The 19,785-nt window shown below is 43.3% G+C and overlaps 2 protein-coding genes across 2 annotated transcripts; one reads left to right on the plus strand and one right to left on the minus strand.

Annotated features, from left to right (window-relative positions):
- The first annotated feature begins 1,940 nt into the window (after positions 1–1,940).
- dgke (diacylglycerol kinase, epsilon) lies at positions 1,941–12,137 on the plus strand. The gene is made up of 11 exons (XM_061092151.1): positions 1,941–2,615; positions 3,430–3,589; positions 3,699–3,818; positions 3,902–4,045; positions 4,615–4,772; positions 5,193–5,241; positions 5,682–5,795; positions 5,934–6,005; positions 6,212–6,339; positions 6,524–6,635; positions 7,751–12,137. Exons 1-11 carry the CDS (start codon positions 2,164–2,166, stop codon positions 7,967–7,969), a joined length of 1,728 nt encoding a protein of 575 aa, XP_060948134.1. The 5' UTR covers positions 1,941–2,163; the 3' UTR covers positions 7,970–12,137.
- Positions 11,850–18,991, minus strand: LOC133025109 (E3 ubiquitin/ISG15 ligase TRIM25-like). Its single transcript, XM_061092152.1, has 7 exons — positions 18,283–18,991; positions 17,001–17,096; positions 15,916–16,149; positions 15,011–15,179; positions 14,364–14,516; positions 13,397–13,507; positions 11,850–12,636 (listed from the first exon to the last, which is right to left on the minus strand). Exons 1-7 carry the CDS (start codon positions 18,901–18,903, stop codon positions 12,587–12,589), a joined length of 1,434 nt encoding a protein of 477 aa, XP_060948135.1. The 5' UTR covers positions 18,904–18,991; the 3' UTR covers positions 11,850–12,586.
- Positions 18,992–19,785: the final 794 nt, after the last annotated feature.

Below are 19,785 nucleotides of genomic sequence, written 5' to 3' on the forward strand. Positions count from 1 at the left end.
CACTGATGTACAATCCAGGCCCTGAGATGACAGTTGACGAGCGCCTGGTCCCTTTCAGAGGTCGCTGTCCATTCAAACAGTACATCCCAAGCAAACCAGGCAAGTATGGGATCAAGATCTGGGCAGCATGTGATGCCAGGAGCAGCTACGCCTGGAATATGCAGGTTTACACAGGGAAACCTGTTACTTAAACCAAGGCATGCGTGTTGTGTTGGACATGACAGCCGGTCTCAAGCGGCATTACATCACATGTGATAACTTTTTCACATCACATGGGCTTGGTCAGGAGCTGCTGAAAAGAAAGCTCACCATGGTGGGGACAGTGAGGAAGAACAAGCCTCAACTTCCCCCTGCACTGGTGTCGACCAGAGGGAGAGAGGCACTCTCATACACCTGCAAGCGAATGACAGCTCGTTGGCCTGTGGCTGTGTTCCACAACATCCTCGATGTGTCTGCATGTAATGCATATGTGGTGTGGACAGCGATCGACCCAGCCTGGAATCAGGGGAAATGTTTCAAGAGGAGACTCTTCCTGGCAGAGCTTGGGAAAGCTTTAGTGACTCCTCTAATTCAACGGCGCCAGCACCTTCCCCGCACACCAGCCTCTTGCAGTCTGGTGAGGAGTCTGCAAGCCCCAGCCACGGCCCTGGCCACTCTCCCCCCAAAACAGGGGCAGAAACGGAAGAGATGCAAGCTATGTGCCCCTAGAGACAATAAGACAAGTCTTACATGTTTCAAATGTGATGCCTACGTTTGCAAGACACACTGTGACCTGATTGCAAAATGCCACTCCTGTGTCTGAACACACACACACACACACACACACACACACACACACACACACACACACACACACACACACACACACACACAATGTGTTCATGTTGATGTTCTGATGTTCTGTGAATTTGGTCTCAGTTTTGATTTTTCTACAATAAATGTTAATTTTGGAATACAACTTTCAATTTCTGTGTCTATTCACTGCAGTTATTCATGTAACCAGTAGTCTGAGACATTGTTTACAGGTTAAAAGGGAGTTAAATACAATTTGGTGACGATCAATGGTTTTTGTGTTAATGTAAGGGCAGTTAAAACAGGCCGGTCAAATTTGACCGGGAGCACCAAAGTAAGGGGGGAGAAACGAACACGACACAAAGGTTAAAAAACTTTCATTAGTATGTCGTTTGTATATTTTCATGTGTAACATTTCCATGGTGCTGCATGTCCACTTGTCAAGGAGTTGATCTAGCCAGCCATTGTTTCATCAGGACAAGTATGAGTGTAACATGGAGCGGCCTCATGGTAGAGTAGTGTGCACTGTGTGAACCTTGAGAGAAATGCACTGTTGCTATGTTGGTGTTTATTAAATGGTTTTGTATTTGTAAAGCGCTTTTCTAGTCTGATGAGGACCACTCAAAGCGCTTTACAGTACAGTTTCACATTCACCCATTCACACACACATTCATATAGTGCATCTACTTGCAGCACTTTGTTATTCTATGGGGGGCCATTCAGGGTTCAGCATCTTGCCCAAGGACACTTCGGCATGCAGATGGTTCAGACTGGGGATCGAACCGCCGACCTTTGAGGTTGGAGGACGACCACTCTACCCCTCAGCCACAGCCGCAAAAATAAAATGAAGACAGGAGAAGAATATAACTGCATGTTTTAAGGATATGTAGCAACCTTGTTATTCACAGTCCAGAAAACCGGAGGAAGCGATCAACCAAGAGAAGAGGGTGACACTGGGAAACACACAAATCTGAAAACAGATAGAATCCGAACTTTTTTTATTTCCCCATTATCCTCACGACCCCTCAGATTGACCTCAGTGTAGTGCAGGGATGAGAGCAGGGGCTGTAGTCACGTGGGTTCACCGCTGTGCGCATGTCCTGTGGCGACTCCTCTTGACGTGTAAACACTCTCTGACGAAGCTACGTTAGCGAGTAGCTCCCGTGTTGAGCTCCAGCTCGTTTCCTCTCTGCTCAGCGAGCATCAATCCTCTGGCTCCTGCGGGTGTGAGTGAACATGGAGGAGCCGTGCTGTGCGTCCGGTGTGCGGCCGCTGATGTCAACAGAGCTCTCCTCCTCCTCCACCTCCTTCTCCTCCTCCTCCTCCCATCAGGTCTCCTCTCGTTAGCATCCTCTCCGTCCAGCAGCAGTGATGCACAGGGAGGGGGACGAGGCGCAGGACGACTGCGGCTCCCGGGAGGAGTGGACCCTGCTCTTCTGGACCTCGGTGGCCGTCATCGTCCCGGTGGTCATCACGCTGTGGTGCAGCACCCAGCGCTCCAAGCGGAGGACGCACATGAAGGACTTCTTCCGCAAGAGCAAGCACGGCTGGCACTACACCGACCTGTTCACCAAGCCTACCTACTGCTGCGTCTGCTCCCAGCACATCCTGCACGGGGCTTTCTGCGACTGCTGCGGCGTGTGCGCAGACGACCAGTGCCTGCGCAGGGCCGACCGCAGCCTGGCCTGCAAGGAGATCATGGGCCCGAGCAGCCCGGACGGAGCCATGGAGCACCGCTGGGTCCGCGGGAACGTGCCCCTGGCGAGTTACTGCGCTGCGTGCAAGCAGCAGTGTGGAACCCAGCCGAAGCTCTGCGACTTCAGGTACAGCTGTGGCTGCTGCAGCTGGGGTCTCATGTGAGGGGGGGGGGGGGAGTGGTGGATTTAAAGGGGCCACAGTTTACACAGAGGGGTCAATTCAATGTCTAACACCCATCACCGTTCCAGATTCAGTAAGGTGCACATTTAAAGTAGCAGTGGGTAGGATTCTGTGACATAAAGTGGTGAGGTATGTGGCTGAGGGGGTAGAGTGGTCGCTGAGGGGTCAGAGTGGTCGCTGAGGGGGTAGAGTGGTCGCTGAGGTGTCAGAGTGGTCGCTGAGGGGGTAGAGTGGTCGTCCTCCAACCTGAAGGTCGGCGGTGTCGAAGTGTCCTGAACCCTGAATGTCCCCATAGAATAACAAAGTGCTGCAAGTAAATGCACTGTATGAATGTGTGTGTGAATGTGTAACTGTACTGTAAAGCGCTTTGAGTGGTCATCATCAGACTAGAAAAGCGCTATATAGATACAAATCCATTCATTATTTAGGTATCGGATGGAAACCAACTGAATGTTCCCTGAGGGAAAGGCTTGTGTTGTTTATAATGCTGCACAACCACCTTTCACGTGATTCCTTCTTTAATCTGCTCTAATGGACCCCTGCTCTCTGGGATGGCAGGCACAAGCTGGTATAATCTGTCCGATAAATCCCTCTGCTAATCCTAACAGGGACCCTCTCACACCGCCCACCTCCAGGGGTCAGAGGTCAGAGCCAGACCAGCACCCCTGCAGCTAGTGATGACTCAGGGACTTTTAGCAGGAAGTGCTTCTGTGTATTTTCCTTCTTCTCTGACAGGTTGTCGCTCTGTCCCTCCTTCAGGTGTGTGTGGTGTCAGACCACGGTGCACGACGACTGCATGGACAGCCTACCGGGGACCGACCTGTGTGACCTGGGCGAGTTTCACAGCCTCATCATCCCTCCTCACTACCTCCTCTGTGTCAACAAACTCCGCCGCAGGCAACCCGAGGAGTACAGCAAGGTGCTGGAAAATGAACAGGGAGCCTCAGCGGGCCAATGCTGTGAGTGTTGTGCGATGTCCCCAGAGCTGTTGTAAGCAACGCGGGTGTTGTGTGCTTGTGTGTCCGTAGCTGGCGTCTTCCTGCGGCAGTGGCTGGACTCCAGTGTTGGTCTTGGCTAACACGCGCAGCGGTAACAACATGGGGGAAGCTCTGCTGGGAGAGTTTCGCTCCATCCTTAACCCAGTGCAGGTCAGTCTGCCGCTTGTGCAGCGTTTTCATTTGTCTGCACTAAACATGAGTGAAACTTGTATTTCCTCTCCTCATCTCTCCAGGTGTTTGACCTTTCTGAGCTGGCTCCCTCTAAAGCCCTCCAGTTGTGCACCCTCCTGCCCCCCGGCAGCGTCCGGGTGCTGGTGTGTGGAGGTGATGGCACGGTGGGCTGGGTGCTGGACGCCATCGATACCATGAAGCTAAAGGTGAGACGGGGCTAACAAGGCTTCTCGTAATTACCACAAGGCTCAAGTGGCAATGTTCAAGCATGTGGATGTTTATCGGAGACCGCTACCTGGTGGTGGGCAAAGTGACTCTAGGTGTTTTCAGACATGAACTCTTGAGAATGTCTGCACAAAAGGGTCTGGACATTATCTGGAGTTTGGCCCTTATCACCTGAAGCTCTCGAACCTTGTTATCTTACCAAGTTGCTCTTTGCCGGCATCTTCTAGATGTATGGCTCCTCTTTCATCCGGAGATATTTGTATTCTTTATTTTTTTTTGGTAATGCGCCAGTCACGTGTTAGAAACGTCATCAACACGTCCACTCGCTCGCTGGGAATCCTCCGGACATGGGCTCATTCAGATATTGTCCAGGGAAAGTCCAGAGCCACCGACTTGACAATTAGTGTTCACACATACAGCCCCTCTGGAGAATGTGGAGAGTTCCAGTCATGTCTGAAAACAGCTTCAGTGTCTCCACCTGCAGTATTTATCACCACTTCTCTGCAAAGTGAATAATAGACCTGCTGCTCCTTTTGTCCTCATGTGTCAGGGCCAAGACCAGTTTGTCCCAAGGGTGACCATCCTGCCCCTGGGGACAGGAAATGACCTTTCCAACACTCTGGGCTGGGGCGCTGGGTATGCTGGGGAGATTCCTGTGGAGCAGGTTCTCCGTAACATCCTTGATGCGGAGGTGGTCAAAATGGACAGGTGGGGGCTGCGCTAGTGCTTTGCTGTCGGGACAGGTGTTCCATTCTATTTCGGCTCTCTCTGTGTTTTAGAATGCAGTGTTTTTCAGTGAAGAAGCCACGGAGGACCTTATGTTACTTCAACGGCTTTAGAGTCGTTTTTTGTGATCACATTACTAGTGTTAAAATCTCTCATAATGTCCAAATGAATGTGAAGGAGCTTGTGTGTGTATTCAGGCACACATCACATCCACGGATTTACGCTTTTTCTTCGATTCAATATAATTAAGTTTAACTTCCTTCCCAAATCAGAATTGTATTCAAGTTAGTTTAAACAAGGCCTCACATCTGCATTTAGACATAATGAATTTTGAAGGGACTGTGTTTTTTATATTGCATATTGTTTTTCTCTTGATCTAATAACCTCCATCATTTTTTTCAGATGGAAAGTGCAGGTGGCTTCAAAAGTCCTCTACTTCCGTAAACCAAAGGTGAGTCTGATCTCTGCCAATCTTTTATTAAACGTACAGGCAGACTGATTTTTTTGGGGGCAGAAATGTCGGATTCTGATAATCAGCAATGATGCCTGATATGCTGTTATTAAACCCTTATGAGAAAGAAATCCAATTTAAGCATATCTATTTTTTACAGTTAAACCAGAAACTTATATTATAAATAACTATAAATTAAAAGGAAACACAAATACAACCAAATACATAAAATTGAAACATAAATGCACATCTTTTTATACATTGTTTATTCTATCAGATGAAAGTTTTCATGTTGATATTTATCAGTAAAACTGATCGGGCTCTAGTTCTAATGTCATTGAAGCTTTGTGAGTTGGGTTTGCAGTGCAATAGATGACAGATGATCCACTGACACACTTAATATAACATGCAGTAAAACATGTCCTCCGTGCTTCCCTCAGGTTCTGTCCATGAACAACTACTTCTCTGTGGGGCCCGACGCTCTGATGGCTCTGAACTTTCACACACACCGGGAGAAAACACCGTCCTTCTTCTCCAGCCGCATCATCAACAAGGTCTGAACCACTTCATTTGAACATGTATATCACGTGCAAATTCTTTTTCTCCTGTATTTGAATTTGAATATGAATTCAAGGCATGGACTCAGAATATGTCACCTGTCTGTAGTAATGTCTGCGCTTCTCTTTCCTCAGGCCGTGTATTTCATGTATGGCACCAAAGATTGTTTAGTGCAGGAATGTAAGGATCTGGATAAGAGGATTGAGGTACAGTAGCCTTGTCCATGTGCTGAAGCAACACTATCACCCTGGAAGGGGTTTTGTCATTCTTTGACTTGTTTGTTCAAAATGAATTACACAAACTATGCGTGTGTGTGTGCGCGTGACAGTATTGGCCACATAAATCCACCCCCATTCATCAGCCTGTAGTAAAACAAAGCAAACGTTTGTGTGTGTGTGTGTTCTTGTTGTAGTTGGAGCTGGATGGAGAGAGGGTGGCGCTGCCCAGTCTGGAGGGCATCATAGTGTGTAACATCGGCTACTGGGGTGGAGGCTGCAGACTCTGGGAGGGTATGGGGGATGAACCCTGCCCACCCACAAGGTGAGATGACTGTATAGTGTGAGGGTCTTTACAGTTTTTAGACATACACATTTCAAGTGACCCTCAGAGACAAGAATTAACCTCCAGTTATTGCCAAGACGCTTCTAGCGGCTGCATCAAGATCTCCAGGTTACCATGGCAACCGAGAGTGAGCAGCAGCGTTGTTTCCTGTCTCTTCCTGCAGATTGGATGATGGCCTGCTGGAGGTGGTGGGTGTGTTTGGCTCCTTCCACTGTGCTCAGATCCAGGTCAAGCTGGCCAACCCTGTGCGGCTTGGACAAGCCCACACTGTCAGGGTGAGGCAACAATACCCACACACACACACACACACCTCTGGGCTGCATTGTTTCCTCTTTAGTGGGTATGGAGAAAGACAATGATGGCGCCAAATTAGTTTTCACTGCCATCTGCTTCCTCACAGCGCTTGGGAATCTAATTTGAACTAATCTGATTAACTGATTAAGTGTATACCACTGAGCTCCTGCATGGGCTCATATTCTTTGCTGGTTTTGACACCAATCTAAGCTCTTCATGTCATAATCTTAAGCTCTTTAGGAAAGAGTCCATCCTCACACACTAAAAAGTGAATTTAAAACAATTATAAGTGAGAGACGATGGAGAAAGTTTACTAGTATTTCAATACTTTACACAGGGAAAGATTGATGTCACAAGTGGGGAACCTATAGTGTTGCATACAAGAACTATTTCATTTTCATATTTATATCAGTTTAGCAAATATTCTCTTCAAGCCTTTAATAATAATGTTATTTAAAAGAATTACAAGTGCCATGTAAATTACTCTATTATAAGGACCTAAATGACCTGGAAATTCTGTCTCGATTAGATTCATTGATAGACACCAAACAACGCCAGATAATTTGTTCTTGTATAAACAAGCATACTGCCTTACTGAAGGTCAGTTTCAGGAGTCATTATCATTACACATGTCACAAACATAATTAGAGGGGAGTATATTGTGTTTAATTTTAGGACAGTGCTGAGAGGCAAAACCCAGGGCAGCAGTTTGTGAAATGAAGCCCATGTGAAGAGCTTTTAATAAACAGTCTATGGTGCAGAGTGAATGTTGAAAACTTTGGGTTCATTGTCTTCAAGATTTTAACGATAATGTTTTTCCTAAAATGAGATTGAGTTTACTTTATTTCTATTAAGATAAGATCCTACTTAATTGATCCCATGGCGGGGAAATAAACTTGTTACAGTAGAAGAAAATATTTAACAGCTGTTCATGTGTATGCTTTGTATGTAGTTTGAGTGATTTATTGAACTGTTATTTTTCATATTTTACACGTTGGCTATTTCACATTTCTGTTTTATTGACACAATCTTAACACTCAAGTTCACTGGTCAACCACGTAATGATGTGGCATACTGTGTGTCGTACCTCCTGCAGCTGGTTCTCAAGAGCTCCAAGATGCCCATGCAGGTGGATGGAGAGCCTTGGGCCCAGGGCCCCTGCACCATCACCATCACCCATAAGACCCAGGCCCTCATGCTGTATCACAGCAGCGAGCAGACGGACGATGACGACGAATCCAGCTCCTCCGAGACAGAGAGCCCCACCCCTCACGACTCGCCCCGGCCTACAGGGCCAGCCTCCACTCGTGCATGACCCACACCAAACCTCACGTGATCTGAAGCTCTTCTTATCTTAAGTTTTTGTCTTCTGTCTTAAACCCAGTTTCTATTAATCCCTCTTCTCCAAGGGCACTTGATTGACCCCCTCTATGATCTTTGAAAAAAGCTTTATCCTCGAATCATGTCAATGAGAATATATGTTGTAAGTTTCCTGTGTCGTCATTTCCAATCTTTTCAGAGAGATTGCAGGTTGTAGAAAGATTTCTTTGTAAGTGGGCTGATGCAAGTTATTCTTCAGTTCCATCCACACTCCACTTGTCCTGTAACCCAGAGCTCAGGCAGTTCCTCTCCACAGGGGCAGTCAGTAGGAGGGGAATGTTACAGAGAAAGATTGCCATTTATTTGCACTGATCCCTTCTGCCATAGATATGTATAGTCAGCTATACTCTATTTATTATACTGTATTTACCATTGAATGCCCAGTGCAGTACTGCAGGTATCAGTAAGCCATTTTTAACAACTTATCCAGGTTGAATTGACAAATTCCCCCCAAAGCCATGTCTAATTCATCATCAGCTGGTGGTAATATAGGAGTAAGGAGCACTGTTATGGGGAGGATTTGCTGGAGGTAGCCTACATGCAAGTTATTGTACATTAATCATATTTTGTTACACAAAAAAAGCACAAACAACACAGTGTTCTAGTGGGTAAAACATCCGGTAATTCAACAGACAGTCAATATTTTTTAGTGTCTCCTGCATTTGTCACCCTGGGTAAGGCTTTGAACTGTGTCTGCAGGATAGAAAGTTTTTAAATCTGGAGCAATGGCTTTGTTCCACCTGTAATGTGTCAATCACTGGACATCCATCTTGGTTTGATTACTTCATGATGGTCTGTCTCAATTAGCTCTCACCAAACTGCTGGATTACACTTCAGTCTTCAAACTATATCTCGCTTACCTGTAAGAGCCACAGCAAACAGGATGACTTGTTGGGGTTTATTTTGAAAGTATTGCCAAGTAACTACTGTTCAGAGGATCCTCTTTGCCTCCATGTAAAAGCTTCTCCGCCTGTTGACATACTGTATTATGTTTTTATATCTGACACTGATAAATACCTTACATTGCTTAGAACGTAGGCACATACATGAAACCATACTGCTGACCTTATGTTTCTGCCGATAGTGATAACTGCTGATGAGATTATGCTGTGTCATGTTGTTTTACATTATTCAAGTCGCACTCTTGTATTTCATTATTTGTGTTTTACCAAATAGTCACCACAAGGTGGTGGATTATTTCAAAAAGGTATAGAGAGGTGGAGTAGAGTTGAGTTTTAGAATTATTATTACACTGTTTGTAGGGCTGCACAATATATCTAAAATTAGCAATATCAACATGCGCGATTTACGTATTGCAAAAGACTTTAACTGCGATAAATGGTGTTGCATGTGTTCATGCTCGCACTTAGACTCAGCTGACGTCTATGACTCCCTACAGTTTCATCGTTGATATGTTTGAAATGACCCACAATATCAAAAGTGATCACCACATAAAGATCAATACTTTCATCGATTCGGTTGGCTGTGTGCAGAGCGGATGATAGAGACACAGAGAGGAGCAGTAAATTACTGACCGAGCCGATAACAACTCTAAACATGTAGGAAAAGACCCCAAATGATCCCTGTGAGGACTTCGTGGTGCTGTGCATGGCTGTGGTCAGACTGTGCCCCCTCTACCTCGGGCTGTGGAGCTGTCAGAGGTCCCTGCAGCCGTAGCCAGGTGGAATGGAAATAATGCTTTTATTTCTTTCAGTGTCTGCATAGGCTATTTGCTGTATGGGGTCTATGTTAGCAGCGAACCCAATGCAGAAAGTCTTTAACATGCATTTGTTTATTTATTGCAAGTAATATCGTCATCGCAATATTCAACAACTTTGAATCGCATGTTTTACTAATATCGTGCAGCCCTACTTGTTTGTACTGTTCTGGGTTCTTCATATGACATAGCTCTTCTTGTTAAGTTTTATCGTTGCGTCTGTCCTGTAGTCCACATAATGTGTGGTTCGGTTTGTGAAACAGCCGTCCTGTAAGGAAAATATTTTTGCCATTCAAGGCGAACCTGTTTTTTCCAGATTGCCTGTTGCTCACAGCCATATGAGAAATGTTTCAGTATAATTTTGGTTTGTGTTTCTCAAGAACCCTGAGCCAACCTGCTGCTCATTTGGCTGAACAGGGATCAGTTATTAGCCGCGTGATGCCTATGCTTTTGGAAATGCACCTCTTTAGCAGGTAACCATGTCCTGGTGTCATCACCCTCAGTTTGTTTGGTGAATGTCGTCTCGCTCACAGACACCAGTTTGACCTCTTACCTGATCATCCATGTTTACCAGACGTGCTTGTGATGTGTTATTTTGCTCCAATGTAACTGGGGTTTATTGTCAGTTTTTTAGCCACATCCCCAGCATGGCTCTAGCTGGACACACTTTTTTTTTGAGTGAAATTTCGCAATAACTGCAGGACCACGAGCGAGCACTAAAATCTATAGTTAAATTCAAACAATCTGGATTTAAGCCGATAGTGATAACTGCTGATGAGATTATGCTGTGTCATGTTGTTTTACATTATTCAAGTCGCACTCTTGTATTTCATTATTTGTGTTTTACCAAATAGTCACCACAAGGTGGTGGAAATCGAATCCTTATGATTTTTCTTTTCAAACACTTCGGCTCACGATACTTCAGAAATGTATCAGTCTCAGCTGTAGTGTGACACTGATGCTAGATAGCATACTAACAATGCTAAATATTAGCAAAGTACGTCCGTACTTTGCACATGTCACATGACACACGTGACAGCGACATGCTAATCGTCCAGCTTTCAGCTCAATTCAGAGTTGGGCCTAAATACTGTGGTTCATAAAATACAGTTTAAAATTGTGGGTATAATTTGCTTTGATTTTTGTGTAATGTGAAATGGGTTGTAATGGTTATTAACCTGGATAGAATTATAGCTCACTTTAAAGTTTCCTTTAAAGCTTTATTATCCTTCCCACAATTTAGCTGTTTTGTTTAAATCTACTACTCTCAATAATCTTTGTTTCCAGCAGCAGCAGAGGCTGTTGTACGTAAAAACACTCTGATACACCCGCTGTACACCCGTGCCTCAAACACAGAGTAGCTGGTCAGCGCCTGGCTTTGTGCAAGCTCAGTAGCTAAACAGCAAGGAGGTGGTGGAGACCAAAACATAGTTAAAGTGTGGTGGATGTTTGTTAGATATCCAGAAACCGGACATACAATCATTGCCAATACCACTGATAGTGCACATGCTCTTTGTTTGCTAACATATTTTCTTATCACCTTTAATGTGTGTGGAGCAGAAAGCCAATAGAAAACAAAACCCCTGATCAACACAGCGTTGAGCTGATGAAAGATGTGCAGAAATGCAGATGATAACCCTTTGGATTTAAGTAATAACATGGCCTTCTCTCTGGCACTGGCAGAATTTATTAGCAGCATCATCAACAGCACCATCCAACAATTGTGTTTTCTGAGTCATAATGATACCAAGGGTTGCTGGTGTGGCTGATAACTGTCTGTTTAATATTATTTGTTAAAACTCAGTAAAACTGTCATTGGGCTTCTGCATTGAAAGTCAGTTGTTCCTCACATGTTGCTTTGTTGTGCATAGCGAAATGTGTTAATTATTGTTTGTGTATGATTTAGGGGGATCTATTGGCGGAAATGAAATATATCATTCATAACTATGTTTTCTGTAGTGTAAAAATCCCCTGAAAGAAAGTGTTGCCTATGCCCTCACCAATAGATGCCACTAAACCCTGCTCCATGAACCTTTAAATATTTGAATGTTTACTTTGTTACTGTCAAATATCTAAAATAAGAGAATCTACAGTCTGATGAGAATGTGTCAAACATTTTATGATTTCATGTTTTCCATGACAAGGTCTTAAGAAGCTTGATGTGGCCTCTACTAAACACAGATGAAAATCCAGAGACACTGTTTCTGGGAAATGAGAAGCTTAATCGTGTCAATCATAGATGTTTACAAAGATGGTATAAGAGGGTTTGCTGAATTTGCTAAATCACAGATTTTGAACTGAATGTAATGAAGCAGTCTTTTGAGTTTGAAGACTTTCTCATATATATTTTCATATATAAGCCATGTGTGTCTGTGTTTTCATTAAATCGGATTCAAAACCATAACATTGTAGTAGAATATGTTAATCAACCTCTGACAAGGACGTTATGTTTTCACTCTGTTAGATAACAGATAATGCAATAACTACTGGACATTGAGTTCAACTGCCAAACAACCACACTATATCAATCATTCATTAATTCATTCATTAAATACGCCATCTTTTCACACAACAATCATTTATATCCATTATTTTAAGTAAAGCTAATAATACACTGTTTAAGCAACACATCAGTATCATTCCCTGTTGTCCTAATCAGTGAGAAGTTCCACATTTCTATGCTACAGAGAGGGTTAGTAGTGAGATGCGAGTACTCTGACTGCAGAAGCAAATACATCTGCTGCTGCATCTAGTTGTTGGTTTTAGACCGTCCATGGCGTCTAGTTGATTTCTCAGACGGAGGACTGCTGTTGGGATCATCTTTCTTGGATAATATCAGATCACGTCTGGCTTGTTTCCCCCTGCAGCTCTGGGATGGTCTTTGTCTGAAGAAAAATATACAAATATAAATGAATACTTTGCCATCTGCCAACCAGATAAGAATTTTCCAAATTCGTATAAATTAAAATTTAATTTAATTCAACCACCAAACAAAAACTGAAAGAAACAAAAATAACATTTTAAACTTTGATTCTGAACGCTCAGATTTTAAAATGTGTCCCCGTCTTGTTCCCGCGCTACACAAACAAACATGTGTGTCATTCCGCTCACGAAGAACAAGTTATTGGTTTGGTTGTTGTTTTACCCAGTCTGCGTACATCGCATTGCATGTGTTCTGGTCTCTCACTCACACACACACACACACACACGCACACGCACACGCACACACAGATATGCACCTACTGAGAGTGACAAAGGTTATGTTGATTGTGTTCTCAAAACTTGGCAAAGGAACGCTGCATCACGTCTATAAGTCGTAATGTAAACACTATAAAGTCACACTGTGCAGATCCAGGCCCTTGGCACAGACGACAGCAGCATCTGGACTCCACGAGGCAACAAAGGTTTTGTAAACTGAAATCTAAAGGCACGTATAGTAACTTTAACTCTCGGCCAATGGACGGTGGAAACTGTTTCAATAAATGTAATGTTTGCTGACACTAGTTGAAAGTATCAGAATAACGAGCAAAAAGAAAAGATGGCTGCGGTACAGGCCTGAAGAATCGATCAGGAAAAATCTCCATCTCCAGATGCTTATATTGATGTGTACCCTCTTGTTATTTTTTCACAGTAGATGGTATCTACCTGGTTTCGGACTGAGTTGAGGTGCAGCCGAAAATTCCAAATCCAAAAGGTTTTCCATTGATCGAGCTTGAATCCCTTTCCCCATCCCGCTTCGAGGTTTTCTGGTTCGTTCTGAAGGAGAAAAAAAAACTACTGTTGTTTCATGGCTGGAGTAATTGAGTATTTCTTTATAGCATTTTCTATTCATAAAAAAACAAGCGACAATTAAGGATAAAGCTGCAGTTGTCAGGTATTTGAAAATAGAGGAGAGAGTAAGAGAACATGAGAATTTGTGCCCAAGCAGTGATTGACACTCCTCACGCAGTCATCCTGGCTCTGATTGGTGGTTTAGACAGGGGAGCATTGGATTCTTCAAAATTGCATTACAAGCTGTAGGTGGAGCAAGATCTTTTCTAATATTTTCTGCCTCATGTATTGCCAAGTTCCCTACAACAGTCACAAAGACGGTGTGGGCGTGGCTTCATCAGATATGTCACCTGTAAACACACCTCGATTCAGATGTTACTCAAATGATCAGTGCAAGGGAAGGGTGTCACATTTTCTTCCAATTTAGTCCCACAATCTGATTGATTCCATATAAGATGTTAGGACATAAATGAAGAGATGTGTATAATAAGTGGAGTGCATACCTCGGCCAAGGTACAACAATCCCCTTATGAAACCCCTTTTAAATTCACTAGATCTGGATTTTTATGTGGATCTGCACCGTATTGGTGAGAGATAGATCAGTCCCCTAAACATGTCCAATTTTTTCCATCAAGAGCCATGACTCATTACTGATGAAAATGTTGCATTGAATGGGTTCTTCCCGACCCACATCACATCCTTCCACCAGGTTTTGTGATAATCCGCCCAGTAGTTTTTGTGTAATGCTGTCTGCTACCTTATGAATGTCTTAATCATACTGTCATGATAAATACAAAAGTTTGGTATTGAGTGTATAGTTTCAGATCTTTATCTGACTTACTTGTATTTTGTGGTTGATTGATTGGCGGAGCCATGTAAAAGCCTGGTGACATATTAGGTGCATACTGGGGTGAACTCCAGCCTGTGTGGGGGCCCATATAGTTAAAGCCAGGTACAGGATGTGGATGGAAGGGCCTGGGAGGCCCTGGTAGAACTGAAACACAAGAGTCATTATTTACACTAGAGGACATGATGACATGAAGTCACTTCCATACATGTGTCACAGCGTATGACAGCATCTTCCATGGTCACTAGGACAGGGAGCCCCTGAGCTTCAGCAGTCACAATTATGCCATGTAGCTGCTTTTTAAATAGCAAACACATTATCTTTAAGGTTTTAAGTGCTGTACATGACAAGGTCTATTTTTCCTCTGATTTCAAAACCAATTTGAAGTTAGATTTCTTGCTACAGTTCAGAGATGAAGATATCAGATTCTGGCGGGGATCCAGTTCTTGAGACAGTTGATGCTTTTTCGCCTGCCAATGGTGAATGGACTGTGAACATTTAAATTGATTTCCTTATTTACCACATGGCACAAACTCACCCACATGCAGCAATACTGGGACACGATTCCATTATACTTTCACAATGAACCCCTTCAAATATAAAATATCTCACTTAAAGTGCAGCTTTTCTCTTTAAGTCACCTGGTTTCATTATTTGTAGTCTGGCCTCAAAAGGCAGTTTGAGGATTGCTGTCAGATGCACCTTCAATGCTCCAGCGAAGGTCTGAGTTAAAGTCACCTTCCTGGAGTCCAGGCTGATTTGAGGCACCTGAGGCTCAAACTTCACAGCCTTTGGCAAGTTAAATGAAGCCTAAGAGGAGCAAAAGAAACAAGTTGTGCACAACATGACTGTGGCAGGTGTATAGTGAAACAACATGCATTGCTCTACTTTTTGATGGTACCAGTGGGGGGGTCAAATTCAACATTTTATAAATTATGGCTCCAATGAAAGATTATTTTCAACTTTCTCAATTTACTGATATGCTGATAAAAGTCAGACAATATTTGTGTCAGTCTGTGAGACAGCTCAAGCTTATAAAGTATAATAATAATATTTTTTGATTCAACCAGTTGTACTTGAATAGTGGAAATCAGAACATGCATTATGTTAGGTCTCAACATGCATTGAGACCTTAGAATGATATGTAGATAATCTAAATGAGCCAAAGTTCACTGGGAGCCCTCTGCCTGGTATCCTAATTAACCGTTATTAGACCAAACATGTTAAAATATGCTTATTCTGATATGTTCACACTCAGGGCCTTGATCGTGAACATAAAGTTGACAGCTAAAAATAATGGATTAATACTGGAAGACGATTAATCAAGCACTTTACTGTTTATGAATGCAACACTGGCAGCTTGACTCCCAATTCAAATTTGATCCAACAACATTCTGACCAGCCAATCGACTAGTCGAAAAGGAAAATACAGGCCGATCATTTACAGGACCATTTACACCATGATTTATTTCTCTACAGTCTATCCCATCTTAATGATATTTTCCCTCCCCACCACGTCATCAGTCTGCGACCATGATTATGTTACCTTCAGAAAGGCCATGGTTTGGGAGCGACTCAGCTGACCGCTCAAAGCTTCTTGGGCTTTTCTCATCTTTGCAGCGTTGTCAGTTAACTTCAACGTGAAATCCTGAAGTTTTTTCTGACCAATCTCCAGCTCGCTGTCCACCTCATTTAGGGACTTGCATTCCTCTTGGACCAACTTTTCCCGTATCTGCTGATACACAGTTGCCAATGCCTTCTTTTTTTGGGCTGCAGCATTCTTGGACAAGGAAACAGGGACAAGTAAAAAGATGGAAAGACAAACTGACATTATTGGAGACATTCCGATGCCAGCGTCTTAAATGCCTCTGATACAGACGAAAATTAGACATCAGTGAGTACGCATCTGAGTACATAGTGAGATCTATGTACTGATCCGATACCACGTCAATTTCTAAGTTTAGATACAATCTAATACGATTTTCTCTTCCCAGAAAGAGTTCTTCACTACAGTGGTGTGTAACATAGGCACGGTTATGCTTCAATCACACCGAAAGCGACACAAATTTCCGAAACACCCTGCACGCGTGATTCACACTGCGGGATCATTTGTGTTTATTTGCGTTAATCACGCAAATCTCACAACACTTGAATGAATGTTGTTTCCAGCGCTACCTGAGGCTGACCAGTGACCGGGTTGATCGGTTGATCACCCTCTAACTTAGGTCAGTGCCCGGACTGAGTCCGGCACTCAGTGCTCACAGGTCTCCAAGACACAAAAATTCTAACTAGTCAACTCTAGCATTGGACGTGAAATGATGCGATACGAAAAATATTTGAAAAATAATGTCTAATCGCATCTTGCATTGACTTTGTATCTAATCTAGATGTGTATTCCTCAATTTCTTTTATTTATCTGTGATCTTTTTCAGCGAAACCATACAGGGTGAATATAATACAGCTGTTAGAATGTTATATAAGTTGTTGTTTTTTTTCTTTAATGCACTGGTATTGGAACAAAAGTTAGTATCAGCTGGTGGAAAGTCCAGGTAACGGAATCAGTATAAGGAAGGAAAAAATGGACAAATATTTTGTTTGTTTCCTCTGGGAGAAGTAGTGAGTCAAAATTACCTTCAGCTTGTTGTGGTTGTCGTTCATTTGAGACATAATAGTCTCAGTCGTCTTAATCTTCTTGTCCAGCAAACCCAACTTGCCCTCGAGTTCAGACTGAAAAGAAATGTAAATAAACAATGTTTATTTAAAGATCCTGTTTAGGAATGCTAATGAGTGTGTGGGTAACTGTGGATTATACAATTTAAGGTAAATTAACTGAGTTATAATTGTCTAGTATAAAAATCATGAATTACTCCATGTACCCCTGTCCGACTCCGTGTGTTGGTTGGTTTGGTTGGAAGAATGATTACACAAAAACTACTGAAGAAATTATCAAAAAACTTGTGATATGCCCTCTACTGATATAGCTGAGGTTGATCTGGTACACACTAAGTCATTTGGAATTAACATAAAAAAACAAAATCTATCATGGTTACACAGTGAATATCTGTATTTGAACCTCTGTGGTCAAACCATATATTGAAATTAGGACGGCCCTGTATTCTCCTAATTATAATCACACTATGTAGAAAACATGTTAGTTGTGTCCCTTAAGAATGAAACTTCTTAAAATGTAAAGATTTTTTTTGAAAGTTGAATAATATGATAGCGATTGATACATATGAGTTAAAACATAACAAACTTCAAAATCAAACATTTGTGGTGTGTAATGCAGAGATTTTCCAAAGCTAAAGAATCATATTTGTACCACGAAATGATTTGATTTACAACTAACCTGTAAAAACAACTCTGGCAATGACTGAGATTGTAATTCAACACTGCTCTGCAGTATACATCTAAATTGTATCTTTTTCACTGTACCAATGAAGAGAAAGTAAAGAACAACATGAGTCTGGTTCAACTCCACACATCAGCAGCATCTATAAGGCTAAATCATTTACTATTTATTGAGGGAAAAGAGCAAGGGTGTTGATTCTAAGGTGAGTATACTGGCCCTAATCATGACTGAGGAGCAGTGGTCCCAGCTGAAATCTGACTGGCTGCTAAAGTGCCCCTGTCCTGTCAGAAGTCTTTTTTTTAAACCGTCTTTGTAACAACACAATTTGCTTGAACAAGGAACATTTAAAAAATATATATAAATGATGTGTGGCTTCACTCAAAGCTATAAAGCTAACAGTCAACAAATAATGACTTAAATGTGTATCTTATTGCATCAGGAATTGTGCACCGATGTTGGACGTGTAATTGGACCCTATGTTTAAATTGTAGCCCCTCTATTCCCCTGATCAAGACAAATTGTAGATCCTCCAGTGACTCCCAGTGCCAAGGTAACACAGACCTCTTTGAGCTTCCTCTGCTCCTCGTGAGAAGTGAAGGAGCAGCCTTTGTGGTTTTGCTGGAGACAGAGGCTGCAGATGGGGCGGACATGCTGGCTGCAGAACAGATCCATCAGCTTGTGGTGGTCCGGGCACAAGCGCTCCAACAGGTCCCCGACTGGCTCGATCAGCTGGTGGAGACGGAACACCGGGTTCTCCCGGTGAGGACGCAGGTGCTCCTCGCAGAAAGAGGCCATGCAGGTGAGGCAGGTGTTGGCCGCCTCGGCTTCCATACAGGTGTCACAGCGTATGACAGCTTCTTCCTTGGGCTCTTCCATGGGCTCTTCCTTGCTCTCTTTCTCCTCTGCTAACCGGGTCGCCTCGCTCCGGACCAACCTCAGGTTCAAGGCCTCCACCACGGTGCTGAGGACCGTGTTTTTCTTCAGCTCGGGTTTGGTGTGGAAGAGGGTCCGACACTGGGGACATCTGTAGGGCTCCGTCCAGGTGGTGAGCAGGCAGCTCTGGCAGAAGTTGTGTCCGCAGGGTATGGTCACCGGACAGTCGAAGGGGCTGAGGCAGATGCTGCAGGTCAGCTCATCCTCCAGACTCATGAGGGACAAGTCACACTGCTCCACCGCGGCCATGACGAGAGCTCACAGCCGCTACAGGGAGAAGCGAAACCTAGAAGAAAGAGTGTGTGTGTATATGAGAGAAACGAAACTTAAGAGTGTGTGTGTGTGTGTGTGTGTGTGTGTGTGTGTGTGTGTGTGTGTGTGTGTGTGTGTGTGTGTGTGTGTGTGTGTGTGTGTGTGTGTGTGTGTGTATGATTAACACCACGCCCTTTTATTTGGTCACAGATAAAGCAGTAATTCTGACTACTGCACACGACTCGTTAAGGTCTCATGATATTATTCCTGCTGTATTCTCTTCCGGTTCTTCATAGGGTAGTAGGGCACACTTTTACTATCCACATCATGGGGAAATGGTAACGTAATCACAGAGAGCATTAGACATCTGACAGATGAGCAGCAGGAATTCAAGCTAATGTAAGCTATTTTATTTAGTGACTTTATTATGGAAGGTTGATGTGTAGTTCCTGTTATAAGCAGGTTGTTGGTTGGAACTCTTGTTGTGAAAGGGGTTCTGTGAAGGGAGGAGTGTCAATAATCATCTCTCGAGGCCTGAGAGTAAAAGACAACAAATTCCTCGGCTATACTAACATCCTGATAAATCCCCAATGACTTAATATATAATATTTCGCATTGTAAAAAAAAAAAAGCATATGTAGTCAGGTAGGTGTCCATTTATACTCTAACTTCAGAGTCTATCAAATAACAAATCCAAGTTTTAAAAGAACAACCTTGTTATTGGCACCAGGCATACTTATCGTTTCATAGCACGGGATCACTCCACCTCATTTGTACACAGCAGTCAGGTGGTCAGCAGGCTGACAGCAGGTGACTACTGACAAAACATGTTTAGGTGTGTCTGTCTGTTCAGGAAACACTTCTAGCTGAAAGACTAGT

The sequence above is a fragment of the Limanda limanda genome, chromosome 2 (genome assembly GCF_963576545.1).
Source record: "Limanda limanda chromosome 2, fLimLim1.1, whole genome shotgun sequence".
Classification (NCBI taxonomy): domain Eukaryota; kingdom Metazoa; phylum Chordata; class Actinopteri; order Pleuronectiformes; family Pleuronectidae; genus Limanda; species Limanda limanda.